We start from the raw sequence: 22457 nt of genomic DNA on the forward strand, positions 1-22457 counted from the left end.
CAAGTTCGTTTTTGTTCCATTGCCTTAATAAGTCTAAACCGTATTTAACATGCTCCGTCGTCTCTCACTTAGGTTTAAGAATTTAACACTATACACTATGAAGAGGATACTTAAGATATTGCGACCATCGTGTCCTGTTTTGTTTTGTTTTAGTTTAGTTTTGTAGTTGGTTTCTGCTTTCTTTTGATTCTGGATGCCTTGGTCAGTAATTGTGGTCTGGTGTGAAGTGTGGTGTGTGCAGCCGGAACGATCGACGATCCACTCCCGATTAACGCAGCTGATTCCTGTTTATCAAAATATTGTATTAGATCAGGTATGGCAAGGTATCGAGATAGACATTCACTTTTAGATGATTCTAAGCATAGGAATGAGTGTTAAATTAAAACAAAGGGCTTACTAACTTTTTACATAAAAATTTGACAAGGCGTTGCGCAACTTAGAGTCGCTTGGATTTCTGGTTTCTGGATTCTTGAGCCATACGCTGACGTCGTCTCTGCTGATGATGATGATGTTTTTTCTTTTTTTATGGTGAGTATGTGGGGATTGTATGTGTGGGAAACAAAATGTAAACGCTTGAACACAAAAATCACACAAAGCAGTTCCTCACGGCCGCGGCCCGAGTATTGTCTTTGTTCAGTTGCTTGCTCTCTACAATTGCCGTCTGTCCACTTATCTGGGCCGTTGTCTGTGGGGATGAGAGAGAGCGGGCGATGATCAAACGGAACCGGAAACGGAAACATAAATGCAACATAAGCAACAAGAAAACGATGATAAACTATACATTTTATAATGGGGTGGATGAGCCTAGTCTTAATTTTGGATACACTTGTCTGATTCATACTTGTCTTCGTTTACAGATCATATCAACCCATTATCGTGATCTTCTGTTTGATTCCTATCATAGATATATAACTCACCTAAAGTACTGATCGTGCAGGGACTGTCGCTGGAACTCGGCGGCCTGTAAATACTGTATATATGTAATTAATGAGTTAGGAGGTGGATTAGGGAATTGGGAAACCTGTAGTTGGTCGGCATAGGACATGCGCAGCAGGACATCCGAGTGCGGCTCCCTAGGTATAAGCATATTTGGCCGCGGATACTGGCCAACATTCGCTGAAATGTAAACAAGAAAGAAAACAAAAAGTTGGATCAGTTATATTTCTATCCATTCGGGGGGTATAAAACATGGCGAAAACCTCAAGGGCTATACAAACTCACGTGGCAGTTGGAAACCGGCCTCCGGTGGTTGCGGCTGTGGATGCAAAGGCAAATGTAAATGAGTATGAGAGTGTGCATGATATTCTCTCGTCAATCGTATCTGAAAATTATCGAATATCGTAGAAAGTTTCAAAAGAGCCAGTGCTGCGTGGGCGTGGTCGCCAATAGAACATTAAGAGAGTTTTATGTAACGATGCGTAATGCGGGTTATTAGATGGCGACAAATGTCGATTCGATTTTGGTTTGGTAATAATTTTTTTTGTGGTTAGGTGCCCTTCCATCGAGAGGGCAAAAGCATGGCATGGCAAATAAAATGGTTAGCACAGAGAACATGAACAGCATGACTTTGGGACACGTGCTGGGGGGTTTTGTATGCGGGTACTGGACTGGTTAACAGGTGAGCTGACAAGTGGACATAGTGATTGGTTCGGTTTTGCGGTTCGATCGCTTGACGTTCCAAATACGATTGATTTTGTGAATATGAGTCGAGTGGAGTAAAAAAGAAGTGTAGCCTACCATACGCACCATGTGCTCGCCCGGGTCCAACCCCACATGGTGCGGAGGTGGGATTCCCAGACGCTCCCTCTCCATCTGCGATATCGCCGGATTCGCATACAGGGGGAACTGCGAGGGGTGGATGCCGCTGTTGGGATGGTTAGAAAAAGATCTACACAATTAATTTCATATTAATTAAGTCTAAAAAGCCTCAACCCACCGTCGATAGTACTCCATCCAGTGCGGATCTAGTCGGGATTGACTAGCCGCAGCAGCTTGTGCGTTCTTGATCTCCTCCAGTTCCCTGTAAGTATTTTAAGATTTAGTATGAGCACCAGGATTAATGGCTGGCCGCATTGGCATCCATTTGTTTTGATTGGGGAATCGTGGCTTGGAGCAGGGAAAATTGCAAAAGATAAGCATAAATTTTGACGTGCGCATAAATATACCGAATTCTTAAAAAGCTGGAGGGTAATAAGCAGGGGAATGACAATGCCTTTTATAATGGTTTGGGTTTAACAAATGATTGTGTTAGTGCGTTTCAGAATCGAGTTAACATGTTAGAAAGTAACTTTTTTTATAAGGTAACGATTCAAAATAAATTGAATCATTAAAGTTATTTATTTAATTTTGTATGTCAATATTTTTAGCTCTGTCTAACAATTCCGAAAAGCACTGGGAAATGTGAATAAATGATGAATATTGATTGAGTTTTTGTGAGGTAGGTGTGAATGGAATTTATGAGGCGTGAAAGGGTTTATGGTTGTGTGTTTGGGATATGTGATATGAATTTCGCATTGAAGTGGGGTCTTGTCAGGCTTTGGTACTGTACCTCTCTCTGTACATGGGGCCCATTGGATGATGATATGGCACCATCTGCTCAACAGGACTGAAATTGAATCGAATGGAAATAATTACAATCAACGAACGCGACTTGGTAGGCTCCCAAAAGGAGTCAGGTAGGGAAAAACGACAGAAGACAACTGAACTGAATCCTAACACCAGACGAAAGATCTCGGGGGAGCGTTATTCTTTCAGCACCCCCGACACTCACCTGAAGGCGACATGGGGACGAGCGTACTCTGACAGTTGTCGTAATGCTGGCGTATCCGCATACGGGGGCTTCAGCTCCGCCTTCATCTTCGCCTGCTGCGCGGCCTGTTGGGCGGCTGCTGCTTGCTGTTGTTGCTGCTGCTGTTGCTGTTGTTGCTGCTGCTATAAAGGATTATACATCGGATTAGATTGTGTCCGCTTTTAAATGGCATATTCCTGTCGGCTTACCTGACGCCGCTCTCGCTCCTTCTCGGCCAGCTTGCGGTCGCGCTCTTCGCGCTTGCGGGCCAACTTTGAGTCAGCCACCGGCTTGAAGATCAAATCCGTTCGCGTGCATGAATTGTAATCTCCACGATCGATGTGGCGCACAAATCTGTGGGCAAAAACAGAAGCAATTATTATTAATGTAACAGTTTAAAACCATGGCTGTAATTTCTTTTAGAAGGACACTCACATGGCAGACTGAGAGCGATGGCATTCCGTGTCGTCCGGTTTTGCTTCGGGACTGGGACCACGTGGTATGTTGTGCGTTGGACTGGGTATCTCTGGCTCCGGATCCGGCTCAATATCAATGGGCACTACAAAATGAAAAAATTTAATTAGATAAATCTATTAGTTTCCACATCAAAGTTCCCAATATTACATGGCTCCGTGGGATGATGTCCTCCGCCCATTCCCGCCGAATTGGCCGAGTGTGCGTGGGCTCGCAGGGCGTCCATGTGCGATGTGGGCTTCAGACCGTGAGGCTGACCATCTTGCGGGGCGAAGGGCGATCCGTGAGGTGGTCCTTGTGGATATCCCGGCATATGGCTGCCAGGATAGGCACCAGGCGGAAGACCCGTCGGTGTTCCAGGTCCACCCATTCCCGGAGGCATTCCACCGCCCGGACCCTGTGGCGTCTTTGGCGTCGGCGGTTTGTTTGGTTGCATTCCGCCAGGCGGTTGTTGCTGCGGCGCCTTGTGCTGCTGAGCTGCCGCTGCTGCCGCTGCTTGGTGTTGTTTCTCAGCAGCTGCTGCTGCTGCGGCTGCCGCTGCATTCTGCTCATCCTGACGCATCTGCTGTGGCGGCGGTCCCTGCAGTCCAGCATGGTGGGCGGCCATCACAGCTGCCGGGTCAAGTTGTCCCGGCTGTGGCGGCGGCTTCATGTAGGCCGGGAATCCAGGACCATAGGGCGCATAGCCGTATGGCGAATTGAAGGGATGGTGATGCGGCGAGTAGAAGACCGAGGGGTGCAGTAGCGGGTGCGGATACGGTGACTGACCCGGATGCACTCCAATCTGCGGGATTCCCCCGCCAGGCGCGATCAGTGGCAACGGCAGAGGCATCTGCGGGTGGCGAATGACTGGCGGTGAGGCTCCTGGCCGCAAATGCGGTGGTGGAGACGTCCCCAAGCCCCTCTGACCTGGTTGAGGAGCATACATCTTGCTCAGAGGACTAGCCATCAACGATGCATTGGACACCGGTGGAGGTGTCATGTGTGGCGATTGCTGACGCATCAGCGCATGTCGATCCCTTTCCGCAACAGCTGCCGCCGCAGCGGACAACGCAGAGGACGAAGGATGATGGCTGAGCGGCGACTGTGGCACCGGATGCAGCGGACTCTGACGACTCAGGCTGCTAACGCTAGACGCCGGCGAAGCCGCTCGATGAGCAGCTGCCGCTGCAGCAGCCGCCGCCGCTGCCGAGGAGTTCGGCAACCCTCCGGGTCCAACGCTTCCGGGTCCCGATGGTCCTCCTCCACCGCTCGAGATCTGTACGCTAGGACTGGCGCGGCTAAAGGCGGACGATGGCACTGTGCTGGTGGTCAGCGACATACTGCTAGAAGTCATGCTGGCCACCGAATGCGGCGTCAGCGGAGCCGAGGAGGCGTGCGAGTGTGGCAGGTGAGAGGGCGGGGTGCGGCGACTTAGAGCGGACTCTGGAATTCCTCCAAGTCCCCCGGGTCCGGCCAGCAAAGCGATGGGTCCACCACCAGGTCCCAAGCCTGCTATCGAGTGCGACAGCAGATGGTGACCCGGATGTGCCAGCGCTGCGTGGGCCGGATGACCCGGTGGCAGGTGAGCCAGATGCGGGTGTATGGCCATCGGATGGCCGATAAGACCTGGGGGCGGCGGACCACTGCCCGCTAAACCAGGCAACGGCGATGTGCGATGCGCGTGCGGCGATTGCTGCGGCGGTGGTCCACCAGGACCACTCGAACCCGCCATCGTGGTTGATGGCTGCGAGCTTGGTGGCTCTCGAGACGATTGCGGATCGTGCATGGATCTAGGCGGCTGCTGGGCAGGTGATGGAGTTCGCACCGTGCCAGCTTGGCCACCAGGCGGCTGTTGTTGTTGCTGCTGCTGCTGAGGAGCATGCGAGGGCGGCAGTCCGTGACCATGTTGCGGATGTCCCTGCAGCGACAGTGGCATGGGAGCATGCGGATGCATACTGGGTGGCAGATCGTGAGGCCGATGGAGACCCTGCAGATGTGCATGTGGGTGAAGGTGAGGGTGCATGTGCGAGGGCGCCATCGTCGAGAGCGTGGGAGGAATTCCAATCGAGCTAGGCGGCATTGACGAGGCCACAGACAGCTGCGGGTGCGGATGACCAGGATGCAAGCCATGTTGCAGGCTGGGCGGTCCTGGAGCCGTGGGCGTGGGCTGGTGCAACGACGTGGGCGGCGGAGGCGGCTGAGGGCCACCACCCGCTGAACCTGGTGGCGGGCCGTGGATGAGATTTTGCGGATGCATTCCCGGGGGCAAGCCACCGCCGGCTGGCGAAGGCATATGCGGCGAGGGATGCGGCGACTGGAACTGCTGCGGTTGGGGTGGCATCGACGGGGGCTGGGAATTGCTGTTGCTGCCCTGGCTATCCTGACCAGGCGTAGAGCGCGCCGAGGCGTCGATTGGACTCTCTGGCGGAGGGCCGTACGGCGAGGACTTGATTAGATTCTCGCCGCCATAAGGCTTCACGTCCGCTGGTCCTGCCTGGGAGACCGGTGGCATAGGGTACTTGAGATCCTGCGGCGGGCCGTATTTAGCCGCTAAGGGATCACCATACTTGAGCATGAGACCAGTAGGCTCGAAGGGTCGTCCCAACGGTGGTGTCTGCACATCATGCTGGTAGTGCGGCTTGGGCATGGCAATGCCAGGCGGCGGCGTGGCTCCCGGCGGCACCTGATGTGCCGGCGGCTGGGACTGCTGCTGCTGGGACTCTTGGGACGTTGGTGGCGGTCCATATTTATGGGCAACGTCCAGTGGCGAGCCTACATTGTGCGGCAGGTGACCAAAACCGGGCTTCACATCGGGTATCTTTAGGGAATCCTGGTAGCCCGGCTTGCTTTGCGGCTGGTGGGCAGCGGACAACTCCACGGGATACTTGCCCTGCTGCTCCATCATGTACTTCATATCGTATTTGCCAGCAGCAGCCGCTGCTGCCGCCGCCGCTTGCATCTCCTGGCTGTACTTGAGTGCATCTAGAGGCGGCGGTGGAGGATATTTCAGATCCTGGGGAGCGAACTTCATCTCCATTTCGGGCGGATACTTTTGGGGAGTTGTCGGCGCTCCAGGTGGTGCTCCGCTCGCTCCTCCTGCCGCATCGCTATGCAGTTGTGGTGGCTGTGAAGGCACACCTTGTCCCGGTGGTCCATACTTCAGCTGGCCATCGATAAGGTAGCCAGGAGGCGGTTGCGTCGGCATCGGCCCATGAGGCAAGTGCTGCAGGTGCAGCGGCTCTTGACCACTTTCCACCGGAGCTCCGGAGAGCGGATGCAGGGCTGAGGGTGGTGCACCAGGACCTGTGGGCGGCAGACCTCCAGCACTGTGCTTCAGTGCATCCTCATTTTTAATCTCGATCTTCACCTTCAAGTCCTGTGGCTCATTGCTATTCTGATTACAGGTGGCGTCCATTGAGTCCTCCATGGGCTCCTTCTTGATGTAGACCGACTCGGAGGGCGGGCAAGTTGGAGGTGGCTGAATGCCAACTGGAGCAAGTTGTTGCTGCATCTGCTGCTGTGATTGCTGCTGCAGCAGCTGTTGCTGTTGCTGTTGCTGCTGCTGCTGCTGCGGAGAAACCTCTTGCTTGATGGTGGCCAGCTTCTTGAGCATCTCTGGGTCACTGTCGCACGATTCCATTTTCTCGATGGCCTCCTTGCGATCCACGGACGCATTCAGCGCCTCAACAGTGGCAATTGTGGGCACCTTCATGGTAATCGGCGGCGCCACGGGATTGGCCAAGGCATTAGGATTGGGTCCGTCCACCGAACTCGTATCTACGCTGCTCGGCGCCTGGATGTTTGTCTCCTCATCCATGTTCTTAATAGCGCTATCCTTGCTGTCCTCCGCCAAAGCCTCTGCCTTAATGGACTTCTCTTCGGCCTTGGCCTCCAGATCGTTGGTGACCATATCGCGCTCCTCCTTGCAGCTGATCGTCTCCTTGCTGTCCTTGGTGGACTGCTGCTCGGCGGTCGTGGTGTCAGTCGTATTCGACTCTCCATCATCCAGCACAGAGTCCGGTCTGCTGTCCGAGTTCATGCTCTCCACCGGGCTATCGGGTCGCTTGCGCTTTTCCTTAACGACATTCTCCTCCTGGGCACTCGGCTCGCTGGCCTCCTGTTCCGTTCGCTTCTTCTTGTTGGGCGTATCCTGCTTGCCACCCTTACGCTTGTTGGCCGAACTCTCGGCCACGGCCTTCGTCGGCGTCTTGGGACTATCGACCGAGGCTCCGCCGGCAACATCCGGTGTTTCGGAGCCTCGCTTGGGCCTCTTGCCATTAGCCACGGCGTTGGCTGACTGATCCTTGGAGGAGCTATTGCCGCCAGCGGCACCGCCGCCGGTTGAACCGCTGCTTATGGATGTGGCGTTACCGCCACCGTTGCCGGCCGCGTTGTTGCTGCTGCTGGTGCTGCTGTTGTTGTTCTGTTGCTTATTTCGCGTCCTCATCCTTGAGGGTGATTCATCCCTTTTGTGGGTCAGACTCGAATCACTGTCGCACTCGCTGGCGTCGTCCTCGGTGAGCGAGCTGTTCTCCTCCTTGGAGACAGCGGGCGAGGAGCGACTCGCCGTCTCGGACGCCGCGGTTGCCGTCGCCGTCGCCGTCGTCGCAGTTTGTGGTTCTGGAGTGTCCTCCTTCTTGGGAGGTGTGTTGCTGCTGCTACTGTTGTTGGCCCGCGTGACACGGTTGCGGCGCAGGGCGCTCTGTCGTCGCCGCCTGTGCGGCCGGTTGTTGTTTGCGCCGGGCGTCTTCTTCCACAGATAGTAGAATTCGACCAGCTCCGGCGTGTCCTTGTGCGGGAGCAGGTCCTTATGGATGCGGAAGAAGTTCTTCCCAAACTGACGCAGACCCTTAATGAATTTCTTTGTTTCGTCCTCGGTCCACTTCTTGTCGATGCCCTTCGAAACGGGGCACTTTACTAGCGCTTGTAGAGCTTTGCCTGGATCGTAGCCAGAATCGTGGAGCTGCAAAGGGATTTCAGATTAAAGAGTGTTCGGTGTATATACATATATCATCTCGGGTAACTCACCACGTCGAGTGCGTTTATTGTGGTGTCGTCGCGACTGGCAGCCAAACAACCGTCTTCTAGTCCGCCATCACACATTCCTTGAAATGCAGCCATGGAGCGAGCCGCACGCAAGAACATTAACAAGTCGCCATCGGCCACAACGCCTGGACTCCATCTTGATTCCTCTAGTTCACGTTCATCGGTTTCCTTGTCGATGGGGAAGCTTGAGATTGGATTATAATCGGGCAGTTTTGCCTTCAGTCGTCATAGGAGACAAACGAAAATTTCTGGGATTAGTTCAAAAACTCCAGGAGAACGATTGATGGGTTAGTCACACAACCACACCACGCACAATACACACCACAGGCAAGACAGCTAGTGCCGGCAATCCGGGGGGATTACCAGCACCCACGAGATGATACACAAACTTAAGTCTAATGCATGATTATGGATGAATAATGTATAATGTGTGCTACGGATTTCCTCGAACGGATTTTGGTAAGGGAACAGGAAGGAAGTAGGTTGTGGGATCTGGTTCTGGGTCAACTTCTAATTGTCAAGGATTCGAACTAGTAATAGCCAATTGCATAAACGCTAGAACTACAATTATTTACAGGAATTAGGCATTATATACAGGGAAACTTTTGAAAAAGGTTATGCTAAGAGCAACCGAAATGGTTAAGTAATGCATTTCGCTGTAGCCTTTTCGTAGAGAACGGTAGAATCCAATGATTTAGGAAAGTAATGAGTTCAAGTTGCGTATATATTAGTATGCAGAAGTAAAGAACTAAGGTAAGGGATGTCAAATAATTAACAGGAAAGAATTACTTGTACAAGAGATCCGGTACTTAACAAGTTTAATAATTCATTGACAAACATATAAAATGTTGAATCTTTTTAAAGAACTTAAGGAATCCTGTTTCTTAAAATAACTTTTGTTCAGTGACGGAAAAGAGGGAAAAAAAAGTTTTTGTGTTTGCGAAACTTGATTAAATTCGAAAACGGAAACAGGACCATTAATTTCTTTAATTATTTTCCGTTTCTTCAAAGGCTACACGCAAAAGAGTTTGTGAAAGGTTTTTTGTTTAAGACATCCAAGAGGAAGAACAAAGGAATATAAATTTCAACTTTTGCTATAAACAAAAGAAACAAGGGCTATATTTTCGTTTTGCATAATTGTTAAATTTTGTAGTTCTTTGTTTTTTGGTATTCTTTTTTTTTACTTTTTTTGTTACCGTGAGCTGAATTTCTGATTTGTGAGAGTTATGTACGTACATAGACATCGTTTACCTGGTGGCCGGGACCCACTCGAATTTCTCCTTGAGTGGAGGCCGCCATCACCCTTTAAAAACACGCTTCCGGTCCAGTGTTAAGCCTTTTTATGCCCTCTATGATATGAAAATTCAACTGCAAATAGATCCAAGCACACAGAGAAAATTCGTTAAAAAAAAGGATTCAAACAGTGAGAGAACGCACGGCAACAGGGGGGCGATGGGCGGGGGATAAAAAGCATTTTCAATAAAGCGATGAAGTTCACATCAACATGCATAAATAAATAATCCATAAAAATAATGCCGTGTAATGTGCGAACGATGGAGTGGCGATGAGAGTATGGGGGAACTCGGCTGACGGTACCGGGAAATTAGGGGTTTACGCTGTCGGACGATTGAGCTCTCTGCCACTTAATCGCCTGCATATGTTAATGCGCCCGCCACGTACAGACCCCGAGGGACTCGGAGGATTGGGGGGTAGGACTGTGGCACTGACAGACGAATGGCTTTGCTTTCGGTACGCTTTTGCTTCGGTTTACTCTACTCGCTCTTCCATTGTACCCTTTACTAAGAGGCTTTAGATTCTCTTACATTATCTTTGTTTTCCTTATAGGATCTACAGCTGTAAGTATAGCGATTATAAAGTATATAACTAAAGTAAACTATAAAATTAAATGTACTAAGTTTTCAGTCTAAGCCTCCAAAACACCCAAAATTGAGGACCAATCAAATGTTCTTTTTTTTTTTTGAGAACTAAAATTCACAAAATCAAGAAGAAATTACTCACGAATTTCTTTGAAAGCTATTTTAGCCAATTTTGCTCTTGTTTTCCCGATATGTTGGTATACTGCCTAATTTTATAGCATTTCTCAACATTCAGTAAGAATAATTTTTCAAAAGGTGATACCTAACCAGGGTATTTCCAGCTTCGTTGCCCCATACAGCTCTTCTTTTCAGTTTTTACTCAATTTTTTCCGGCCATCACAGGCTTTTTTTTTTGCTTTTTTTCTTCGCCTTGTCTGGCGTTGTCTCTCGAGTGTGCGTGCAGCTGTAAACAGATTTTCCGCTCAAGTAAGTCCGCGAATAACTGTAACGAGGCGGTTAAGTAAGCCTCCTCCGGTTCCAGACCATCCCAGACCATCCCATACGGCCAGGCCATACACCTCCCATGCTCCCATGCTCCCATACCCCCACACCGATGCCCATGTCAACCCCACCAAGAGGAATTATCATTAAATTTGCTTATGAATCAATATCATTGGCAATGCACAATGACAGGCAAACTGAGGGACCAACGGACAAACCGACGGACGCAGTGCGTTGCCTGCCGTCGTCTCACATCAGGAATGCCGGCGGTGTTGCGGTTGTGTGGCAGCGGCACACAAATTATGGCAATTAAAATCAATTAATTAAATGCAGCGACAGCTACGGGAGCGACGACTACGGTTGCCCGACTCACATCGGATCTGCACAGGCAGGCCAAAAAAAAAACAGATATATATATGTACATATATCTGGTATACCTATATAGAGGTGTATGTGCGCATTGTCGACAGATTTACACTCAATAAGGCACGACACGCCGCCTAAATGACTGACGACAACGGCGAGCGGGACGAGGAGGACGAGGGTTCCTCAGTTGCACAGTTCCACACCGCGATCCCCGAGGAGGTGGACCTGGAGGAGGGGCACAAAACGCCTGGGAGTGTAGGACCTGGACCTGGGGTTGCACCGTGGTCACATTCGATTCGATTCGATTCGGTAATCCCCTCGGCACACGAACACAAATGAAATATTCATGACCATCACAGTAGTCGTCGGCGGGGAGAAATTCGAGTATTTCTGCTGCCTTTTGTTTGAATGCCAGGCCAGCGAAATATGCCAATGAATGTTTACTTATGAATAATTGTTTACCCAGCGTAAGAGCCGAGATATCAATGGATTGCCTTTCGGTATCAGTAGTGCTCTACTTATTTCCTCATCACTTTTAAAGTCTGATAAACCAGGAAAAAGTATTTATAATTCCTATCTCTATGTATTGTACTTAAAAACAACAAAAAAACTATTTAAAATGTATCCAAAAAGTTCTTATAGAGATGATATATCATGAGTTATCTTCTAGATATACAGAAAAAAACCTAAAATATTCAACAGTACCCTGTTCCACTGTGCAACGAACGGTCTGCGTTTGGGGCCAACACTTATCAACGACATCAGCAGCAACACCATACTATACCACACCACTCCATTCCGAACCACACCACACCTCACCATACCATACCATACCCGACCAGAGACCAGGTTACTTGCTTTGGCTTTGGCCTGGCCCTGTTGGCCTGGTTGGGTTTTGACTGCTTGGCTGGTTGGTTTAACTGGCAGCAAACTTTTTTATGGGGGAGTCGTGAGTGGAAAAATTTCATATAAACACACACAAGGTGGCGGTGGCCACCAGGGCGCAGGGCACGCGACCGACTGAATCCCGATCCCCACATGCCGAGCATTGTCGGTGGATTGCTGCTGTTGCCCCCGGGCTGCTGCACAGAAAGAAAATCATAATAATTGAATCCCTATATCATAAATGAATTTTCATTCTAGTGGGCGTGTGACACTTGTTTAAGTTTCAACAGATATTCTATAGGTTACAAGGACTTTTCAAAATAAATCAAGTCACATATTTTGAGTGTCAAGTGTTATATAATCATGAAAGTTCTAATTTCAACAGATAAATTACTATTTTATGAAGTAACACCTTAAAAAGTTATATAGAGCAACTAAATAAATGTATTTTTCTATTTCCAAGTCAATTGTTTTAATATCGGTTGATGATATATGATTTTTGAATCTACAATAGTTCAGTCCCCAACAGATTGTTTATAATTTTATAAAATAACCTGACCATGGTTTAACAGAACAACTAAATAAATATATTTCCATATTTCCAAATCAATTGTTAAATACTTTTGGGTTACTCAAATAATAATTGAACAAATTTGCTTGTCGTTTGGGTTCCCAAACTACCCAATAGAACAGCAATAACCTAAAAACAAGGGTTGTAATTCAGTCACCCCGGAAAATAATCGAATTAATCTTTGCCCAAAATATGTATACCCCTGATTTATTAGTGAATTTTCCTCAGTGCATTGCCTTTTGGGCTGCTGGTTGGTTGGCGCTTGGGGAAAAATTGTGTAATAACTGCTGGCAATGTGCTAAGCTGTTCCTCCCGCCGCCTGTGGGCTCTATTCTGTGGCGGCTTTCCGCTGGCTGTTATAAAACAAATGTACTACAAAAAGCGACGTTGTAAACGCACAAAGCCATAAAATCTGAAAAGACAAAACGAAAGGCTCGAACGAACACATTTTGCCACCACCGAAAAGTGCCCTCCATGTGTTTGCAACTCCCCTGGTTTTCCTGCCTTTCCCTGCTTTTCCTGCCTTTCCCCGCTTTTCCTGCCATGGTCCCTTTTTCCCTGTAAAAGACCACAAATTATGGCACAATCCGGCGAAAGAGAGGGATATATACAAGGCGAAAGAGACGGCACGAGTTGGGTAGAGTCTGTACATTGACTACGTGACGTTCTCGAGTACTTGGCTCTCACTTCTGTGAGTCAGCAATGTTGGTTGGGATCCAGCTCTGGCTTGGCTCTTTCCAGGCCCCCTCCCCCTTCTCCACAGGTCTCCCCCCTTGGCCCATCTGACCTCCGAGCAAATTTAAGGCCAATAATGCTGTCAGACTCAACTGGCGCGTCCGTCTTCGCTCAATTAATGTCATCGCATATTATAAAGTTACACTGGATTAACAACTTCGACTCGCCACTCGCCCCCTATATCTGTGGCTGGAAATTGTTTTCTAAACAGCCCATAAACATAAACGAAAACAAAGCGAGAAATGTAAATGAAAATAAACTGGGAAAGCCAACAGCAGCAAAAATACACAGAGGGAAAATATTATAATTTTTTTAACAGATTGAAATTATTTAGTTAAGAACTAAAGTGTATTTTAGGTATTTCGAAGATCAAAATAAGTTGGTATAACAAATATCTTATATTTCGATTTTAACATGGATTGTTTACCAAACTTGAGTAAAAAAATTTATATTTTTTTTGTCATTTTTTGATTTACAAGATTTTTTAAAGAAGTCAACACGAAGAAATACCACTCTTCAATATCAATTTAACATTTTTCAATGGTTAAAATTGTACGCAATGAAGAAAAGTGTTTACAACATATTATAGAGGTAATACCCAGAGTAAAACTATGTCAAATTTTTTTTTAATTTCTGCCTATACAAGATTTTTTAAGGAAGTCATTTCAAAGAAATACCATTCTTCAACATCAATTTAACATTTTTCATTGTCTAAAATTATAGAAATTGAAAAAAAGTGTTCATAGCATTGTATTATAAAAATAATATCAAGATTAAAACTAATCGAGTTGTTCTTTGTTTTTTCTCTCTGTGTAACAACCAACAACATCGACAACGGCCGCATAAAGAGGAAATTCAATAAACAATTTGTAGCATGAGTAGCGGAAAATTGTGTGTACGCACGCGGCTAAACGGACGCGAGTGGCTCCCAAAGGGGGGCGAAAAGGAAAAGTGGGGAAAATCCGACGAGGTACCACTCGTTTCCTCCGTCTCTGTCCCTGTCTCTATCCCTCGATGTCTCTTTCTCTCTTTCAGCCTTGCCGAGTATAATTTTGAAATGGAAAAGCTGTCGACTGTCGTCGGCTGGCTTGTCGGCTGTTTCTGTTTGGCTCTCCCGCTTAGCTTTAGCTTTTAGCTTGTTTTCCTCTTTGTAATCATCGCTTGCCAATAAGCTGACTAATTGACTGACAAATAGGCATCAAGCTCTACGGCAGCAACAACTACTACTGCTGCTACACAACGATGGCGTTAATAAGAGCGTCAGACATTCAGACAGACAGACGGATAGATAGATAGATAGATAGATAGATATATAGATAGACAGGCAACTGAGAAAGCCCCTTATATTAACCATCGACGCCACAACTGTACATTAAGGGTGGCCCATAAAACCCGAGACTTTATCCTTATCTACACGGGGCTCTCAGCGAGAGATTATTAGTTTAGCTCCCCGGGCCTTCGCGATGGCCAAGTTTAAGTGATATGGCCGTAAATGAATTAGACCCCCGGCTGTGATTGAGAGACCAAAGAGACCCCGAGAAAGGGTGGAAAACATGGAATCCTTCAGTTTTTCAATTGACTCGCCACAATTCGAGTGGGGTTCAATCGCTCTGAACTTGTCCAATCGACCGGAACTTTCAATTGAACCACTCAACCGTACCTTTGATCCCAGTTGTAGGTATACTCCTGTATTCTGTGTATAGCCAGGCTATTTTGTTTATTTTATTATAGACCATTTGTGTATTCAATGACTCATTCAGCTTAGACCTTTAAATTAACACACTCAAGTGCACTCTGGAAATTCGGTATATACACCTTTTAGTTTGCCTACTAAATTTATGAAATGTTTTTTCCTGCTTAAAATAGTTCCTCTAAATATATTATTCAATAAATTAGCAATCTACAACTTCCACTATAAGCTTTAACAACATTTTAGTGCTAATATATTACTTTTCTTCATTTTGTTTACGCTATAAACAATCACATTTCATAGGCATCCAAGGGGAAATGCCATTTTCCATCCAAATTAATTCTGTAAATTCCTGAACTCCCCGCATAAACAATGAGAAATTCCTCTAATTCAACCGTTTGAAAACCCCTAAAAACCTCATCTAAATAACCCAACTGAAATTACCCATCTACGGCGCATTCCCGAGGGCATAACAAAAGCCTGTCTATTAAGACCTCTGAGAGGAGTCCATTTAATTACCAAGACGAGAGCCGCACACACAAATTTAACCATGCAGCACGGCCAATTGAGTTCGTCATAGGCATTTTGACCAGGAGAGGTATAGGATATAAGGTAGATGGGTATGGTATATACATACCTACCATATAGCGCCCATTTGAGTGAATAACTGTAGGCACACAGTGCCTGTGCATCTGTCCATTTGAAGGGTTCGTGTCAAGTACGGAAATCCCATTAAATGTTCGTAGGCACTTTGCAGAGACAACTCTTTGAGGTGTGTGTGTGTGTGTGTATATTTGTGGGTACAAGAGTAGCCGTATTCGTGTTGTGAAAGCCAAATTTTCACAACACAAGTCAAAATAGACGCTGCAGAAGTCAGCAAGAAACAAACAAAGGCTGTTGGCAAAGTGGCGAGGAGGTGAAAGAGACGAGACGAAGCGTTTAACCAAAAACCCATAAAACAAATTTCTCTTTTCTTCGCCTGGGTAATGGAATTGTTTGCTTCTGTTGGACATTTCTCGACTCGCAACGCTACGAGTTTGTTTCAGGTTGAGTTTCCAGATTCTCGCTATGGTTCTCGTTTTTGTCTGGACTGGCAGAAGCTTACAGTTGTTATGCCCATTACTCAACATCAACAAGAACATTATGCCACCGCAGTGGCACTCACGCTGGTGCCACGACTCCTCCACCTCCTCATCCTCCGCCTCCTCGTTACCTCCATGGCATTCCTATTCATGCTCCAATCTCTGCCACACACACGGATACGGACATGGACACGGGACTCGAGGCCACTTCACTCCATTCCACTCGCCCCTCCACATGCTTTTCTTCATTCAACCCAAACGATTGAGCATCTATTCAAGCAGCCTCGTCTCCATCGTCTCCGACGTCGTCGTCATCATCATCAGCAGCAGCAGCAGCACACAGCCGACGACGACGAGTCAACGCTCCAAAAGCCAAATAAACGACCCACAACGCTGCCCCTGCATCGCCTCTAAGGCCAACCTGTGCTCTTTGGGATGGACCTTCTAATAGATTCAAAATTAGAATTGGATTTTACTACTCATATAAAACAGCAATCACTAATGTACATAGCTACTATAGATTTTTTAAAATTCCAATTTCGGTTTTTTCTTTAGATTTTTATGTTAAATCGCGTTTGTTGGAGGATTAACCCTCTCATTTTAAATAGCCTTCTTTTGTTGTTATCATGAATAGGTCGAAATACAGCAATTTCTAACATCTTATACTTTTAGGTTATCATTCTCTATAATGAATGATTGACTACCTGTCCAGGGTACCAATCACTGATAAAATGCAAGTTATAAAAAAACTCAACATTGCATGGCAATGTGAAACCATCTTTTGTCTACTTATTTCTTGTTTTATGACAGCCCATAAACCCTGAACACAAGGTCCACCCCAGGTGCAAATTCATTGGCCCGATCCGATGCGAACTGAACCGATCCGAACTGGGGTCGTCTGCATCCGAAACCGAATCCAAAAGCAAAACCGAATCTGAATCCGAATCCGAATCGTAGAACGACGTCCGCTCGTGTCTGTTGGCCTGCTGTCGGCTTCGTTTCATACGATTTGTTGGATTTGCTCATGAAGTTGTTAAACAGATTGTCGGTGTAGATACCTTCATCATTTTGCACGCCGTCCTCCGCCACCGCCTCCTCGTCATCCTCAACCTCATCCCCCCAAACCCCATCCTCCGCCCGCTTTTTCCGCCCCAAAGTATCCAGCCAATTCTGTAGTCTGCGGCTTGGTGTGTGTGCGTGTGCCTGTGCGATTAGTTTTATGTAATTTTATCGAGTATTTTAAGGATTTTGCGGCTTATCCGCGCTTCATTTGGAAATTGTTTCGTGTTACTTATGTCGGGATGTGTCTTGTCTGAAAGGAACGGCAGGGCAGGATGTTTGGGGTTCCGTGTGTCTGGCCCCTTTTCCTTATTTTCCTTTTTATCGTCGTTGTGGTCCCATCTTTTTTTTCTAGTGTTTATGGAACTGTCGTTATTTGTTTGTTTGCCACTGCACGAGTGGCTGTATGTTTGTAAATGAGCTCTTTGCATGTGCCTCCCACTCTTGGGCCATATTATTTCGCTCAGCTAATAGAATTACACACAACGCCAAAGATTTATGGGCCCATTTAACACGCTTTTGCATTATATTCTCACCCATTTCGGGCAGTTCATTGATTTTACACTGATTAACACGAGCTTAATTATTCATACTTTTTTCTCTGCCTCTCGCTTTATAAATAAAGTATAAATAATAATAATACGCCGACATACAGCTTGCCATTGTGTATTTTAATAAGCACTTTGTGTGTGCTAATTATCTTATCGCTAAATGGAGTTAACACGTAACAGAAACAGTAACTGGAATTGATTTAGCACTGACAGTGCTTGACTAGCTATAACATCGTGAGGCGATGTGACGTTTGATATTTAAAAGGGTTGTTTAAATAATTTTTTTATGGAGGGTTTAAGACAATATGGTCCCTAAGATTTAGTTTACTGCCAGTGCTAGATAAATTGTTCCATCTTGAAAAACATTCTTCCTATATAACAGTTATGTTATGCTTTTCCTAAATTTGGTCCTACGAGCCGGATCATCATAATCTATTCTTCTATTTATATTGAAAGTTATCATGTTCATTTTTAAGCGAACCATAACATATCCATAATAATTGATTATTATTTGTCTGCATGTGTCAGACAGTGGCTTAAGTTAACTTGTGTTTACACTTTCATTTACCAATTGCCACCACACGAGTTAATCTCACGTACACACCTCTAGGGCCAAGGTTTTGCCAGCTTTAGTCGAGGGGGGATGGCTTAGATCAAGCCGCTTGGCTGCCCAGTCAGCAATGCTAATTAATTCGCTTATGTAATGGATAGCAAAGCTAAAAGGGGGCAGAACTCAGGAAACTTGAACAGGGGGAAACCTTCCGCTTACTTCAGTGTCGTCTAATCGACATCAATAAATCGACACACTCGAGTCAAGTGTGCGCGGTTGGGCGGACGGACTTTTCAATCAGATAAGCAGCACTTATAAATTAAAAGCGCAACAAAGCAGATTAATAAAAGTTAAACTTTAACGGCACCTTATAAATAAGCCAAATGACTAATAATAAAATATGAAAGCGCGCACAAAAACCCCGACATCAAAGGCAACCAACAACTGTGTAACATAAAAAAAAGCGCTCAACACAAAATCCAAAACCGAACCGAACCAAACCAGAAGAGCAGGAAAACCGCAAGGGAACTCATCCATTTCTCAACGGCATTTTATGTTTCTTTTTAGGTATTTGTATTTCAGAAATATGCCAGCTATTTGTGCTCCTCAAGTTTCCTTTGGCGTCGTTCGTTTAGCTTTTTTATTAAATGCATTATTAGCACGTTATTTATTAATTAAACACTCCACACTCCAGACTTTTAATGCGTCTCTAATCAGATGGCCTCGCCGCCGCCTTCTTCGTGGATTGGGTGGTTTGGGTGGATTGGGTGGTTTGGGTGTTGGTGGTGGAGATAAGTGAGCGCGCGCTAAGCAAATGAAAATGTGGAAATGAGATAAGCACCGCAGGCGGTGCAAATTGTCTGGGCATTTCCTCGAAATCAATCTCCATCTTTCCCAGAACCCACTGACTGGGATTTCACTTGTCGAAAAGCAGGTTAAAGGTAAAGAGGCACTTCATTAGAAGAGATAACGAAATCCGTAAATCCCCGTTGTACAATGGGTAAATGTGGGTATCAGATTACTGGTAATCCCTCATTAGCTCGAACTTAAGCCTGCACAATAATATTTAAATAACAAGTGGCCTACAATAACTAGGTAACCTATTTAACCAGATTTAGGTTAAGCATCTAAATGTGACTGTAAAACAATATCCCTATAAATAGCCTAATATTTAAAATGATTACTTGAACTACAGCGACTCATTTCCTAATCAGTTTACTGTTTATAATACTTTTTCTTATAGCTGAGCTATAAAAAAAAGTTGTATAACAATAGTAAAACAGTTTTGTAAATTCCTGTACCTATTAGCAAGTGGAAAATTATGGAAAACACTTGTTTTTACAAGCCCACACCATCCCCTTGTAAAATTTAACATTATTCCGACCGAAACAAGAGAATTATAATTGCCCTACAAGGCAACTCATTAGCAGTCTACAATAACACCGATAACAATCTGGTTTAGTTGGGCCTGGGTCTACCTTATCTTGGGAACCAATCGTAGTTCCCCTAAATATCAGACCAAAAATGAACAGCAGATATCCGAATATAGCCAACAATAGCAACGGATTATATGGCCACACACGCCCCCAGTTGTCTAATTGATTTGGGATCCCATTGAAAAATAGTTTCCTCCATTAGCCCGGCAGAAACCCTTCCGAAACGAAGCGAGACCGAACCGTAAGAACAGGGGATGTGACACATGAGACGGGGGGCCAGCGTGGAGTATCGAATTAAGCAAACAAATAATTATAATTAAATGTGTGCCCGGGTGAGCAGATGTCTTGGCTCACCATGAATCCGGGGTCGGGGTTGTGTATCGTCGAGGCGTTACTCCCGAAGAAGCTCCTCTCTCCAGCAGCAGGCGGCAAAGTAACTCCGGTCTCCGGTCTCCGTCTCCAGATTCCAGACTCCAGTAGATGATGATGATGATGATGATGTGCTGGGTCGTTGGACGTGGAAGGGGATGGGCGGGCTTGGCTGCTGTTGTTGTTGTTGCTCTGCTCCTGTTCTTCTTGATATCGTTGCTCCAGTTGTTGCTTTTACTGTTGTTGTTGTTGCTGCTCAGCGAGGGGGCCGCGAGTAGCCGGAAATGTATATTTTGGTTAATTTGCACAAACACAGCTGGAAGGCGAAGAGATGACGTAGGTGAGAGTTGAGGCAACGGAGATGATTAAGCAAGGAGAAGAAAATAAAAGAATAGAAAAGAGCCCAACTGAAGAATTGAGCAGGTGGGGGCGGTTCAAAAACACCCACAGAAAAACAATGCAACAGTAGCAGTCTCTTCACGAAAAGCGGTCAAAAGTTTGGGTATATTTGCAATTATAAATATTTAATTTTACTTTTATAAATCAATGGTCTTTGTAATAATGGAAATTTTAATAAACTCAAACAGTTTTTGCTTTAGTAATGAAAGTATTAAATAAGTTTTCAAACATTAAGGTTTCAAATTAAGAAAAAGATTTAGGATTGGAATAGTTAAATCTGATTATACTGATGAAATTCTTAGATTGATTCCTTTTTTGTATTTTTTACTTTCCAAAGGTTTATTTTGACCACCCTTAATAAACCCAAACAAAAGTTGTTGAACAGGATTACACAAAATATGTTGTAAATTCAGTCGAAACTTTAGTCAGCTGATATACCATATTCAAAGTTAAAACTATAGAGGTTTTGCAAGCTATCACCCATATAAGCTTTAAATCTTTCCACTACAAAAGTTTCTCTGTATTATATAAAACCTTTTTGGATAATGCACATTTTGACTTTGCTAAATGGGGATATCCTGGGAAATCCTCTAGCATAAACAGTAAGGATTTCTGCTTATTTATCAGCCGACAAAAGGGCAACAAGACACATTTTCCGACAACGTCAGCAGCAGCAGTTGAGCAAGAAGAAGCACGGCCAGCAGGAGCGGTCACGGGAACAGGGGCGTGGGCAGAGGATGCGGATGCGGAGGGGGGTCAAAAGCAAGGAGCATCCTTGGGGGGTGGTGGGTGCGCTGGCCGCAAGAGCGTCGCGTCGCGTCGGTGGTGACGCCGACGATAACAACAACAACAGCAACAACAATAGCTAAGGGGAAAACAACGGTGGTGGGTTGTTGTATTGTTGTTGTTGTATTTTAGTTGTTGCCTTTACTGCTGACGCTTGGATTTCGCCTTGTTGTTGTTGCTGCTGCGCTTGCGATTCCTTTTCAGCAAATTTGTTGAGCCTTCGTTCGTGTTTGCATTGTTCTACCCCAAAAAGTTCATAATAGACTGAATTCTCCCGCCGCCCCTTTTAAAACTGAGCCACTGTTTTTCTTCGTTTTTTTTCGCCCGTTTTTACCGTTTTTAGGCCCGTTTTTTTTTTGTACTCGACAGACGTCGCATAAATTTAAATGATTTGCACGCTGCGCAACTGCGATTTCAAATTAAATTAGTGACACACTTAGTAATAATTAATTTTCGCACACTTGTTGTAGATTTTTCCTTACGTTTTTTTTCTGCTGCTGCTGTTTGTTGTTTTTATTGCTGTTGCTGCCAAGAGTTGTGGTTTTTGTTGCTGGTGCTATTGCTGCTTTTGGTGTTTTTGTTGTTGGGCGCGTGAAACTCGTCGTACGCTGTTTTTTTTTAATGCTCTTCTCCGTTTCTCTTCTTCTTTTTTTGCATACACTTTGCGCACACACTCACACACATTGACAGAGAGACACACACACACACATGCACAGACAGAGAGCAGCCGCACACAGACGCAGAGAAACACACACACACACACAGGCACGCACTTTGGTTGCTTGCTTGCGTTTTTTTTATTGCCTGCCTTCGCTTTCAGTTATTTTCACTGGGTTCGTGCGCGTTTTTTGGTTGCTTTTCCGCGAGTTTTCCAGCCAAACGCCGCAGCCAGCGTCGTTGCGAATGTTTTCGCCAACAATTTGCTATAATTGGCTGGCCAAAATGCGTGCTTTTTGTTAATAATCGCCACTACGAATTTCTCCGCGAAGAAGCCACCATTTTGTAAAAATATATACTTTGCGGGGTCTGGCAACGCTGGTTGCGCAAGGGTGGCAGCCCTGTGGCGGATTAGGGGCTAAAAAAGGCGGCAATTTTCGCATAGCAGGCAGCTTTCGTGGGTGAGCAGAGCTGTATTGGCTTTACAATTTGGAGGCTTGTTTTTATAAATTTATTTGTTTTTTAAATAAAAGTAAACAATCTGTGTAGTTTATTTTTTAATGAAATGCCTTGCCTTTGTTAGAGGAACATTTCTGGTGTACTGAAATATATACCAAAATAAAACTTAAAATACCAAAAACATTACAGAATGGTCACCCTGGATTGTGTATCCGCTACTTCAGGTGGGTGTATCGGCTGTTGGTATATTTGAA

General features: G+C 45.8%; 1 protein-coding gene across 30 annotated transcripts; it reads right to left on the minus strand.

The window, feature by feature from the left end:
- Positions 1 to 91: 91 nt before the first annotated feature.
- Positions 92 to 22103, minus strand: Gug (arginine-glutamic acid dipeptide repeats grunge). 30 transcript variants are annotated; one of them, XR_011604106.1, is made up of 16 exons: positions 21570 to 22103; positions 19888 to 20218; positions 9527 to 9658; positions 8273 to 8506; positions 3413 to 8207; positions 3224 to 3347; positions 2998 to 3142; positions 2771 to 2928; positions 2549 to 2605; positions 1937 to 2020; positions 1738 to 1864; positions 1222 to 1321; positions 1022 to 1116; positions 918 to 961; positions 402 to 685; positions 92 to 284 (listed from the first exon to the last, which is right to left on the minus strand). XR_011604106.1 is itself a non-coding variant. In XM_065864541.2 (15 exons), exons 3-15 carry the CDS (start codon positions 9587 to 9589, stop codon positions 269 to 271), a joined length of 6003 nt encoding a protein of 2000 aa, XP_065720613.2. In that variant the 5' UTR covers positions 9590 to 9658; positions 19888 to 20218; positions 21570 to 22103; the 3' UTR covers positions 92 to 268. The 30 variants fall into 30 exon arrangements, 16 of the variants coding, with proteins under 16 accessions (XP_065720613.2, XP_016933163.2, XP_016933159.2 ...); XR_011604104.1 differs by having other exon boundaries at positions 1738 to 1888; positions 2771 to 2931; XR_011604103.1 differs by having other exon boundaries at positions 918 to 970; positions 1738 to 1888; positions 2771 to 2931.
- Between the last annotated feature and the right edge of the window lie 354 nt (positions 22104 to 22457).

Source organism: Drosophila suzukii, chromosome 3 (genome assembly GCF_043229965.1).
Source record: "Drosophila suzukii chromosome 3, CBGP_Dsuzu_IsoJpt1.0, whole genome shotgun sequence".
NCBI classification, from domain to species: Eukaryota; Metazoa; Arthropoda; class Insecta; order Diptera; family Drosophilidae; genus Drosophila; species Drosophila suzukii.

Bases quoted from the DNA above. Each gene is read 5' to 3' on its own strand.
- Gug (XM_065864527.2), bottom strand. From the start codon at position 9,589: ATGGCGGCCTCCACTCAAGGAGAAATTCGAGTGGGTCCCGGCCACCAG. The intron at 3,143-3,223 runs GTGAGTGTCCTT...TTTTGCCCACAG, and splicing joins CATCGCTCTCAGTCTGCCAT to ATTTGTGCGCCACATCGATC. The intron at 2,932-2,997 runs GTAAGCCGACAG...AATCCTTTATAG, and splicing joins AGGAGCGAGAGCGGCGTCAG to CAGCAGCAACAACAGCAACA.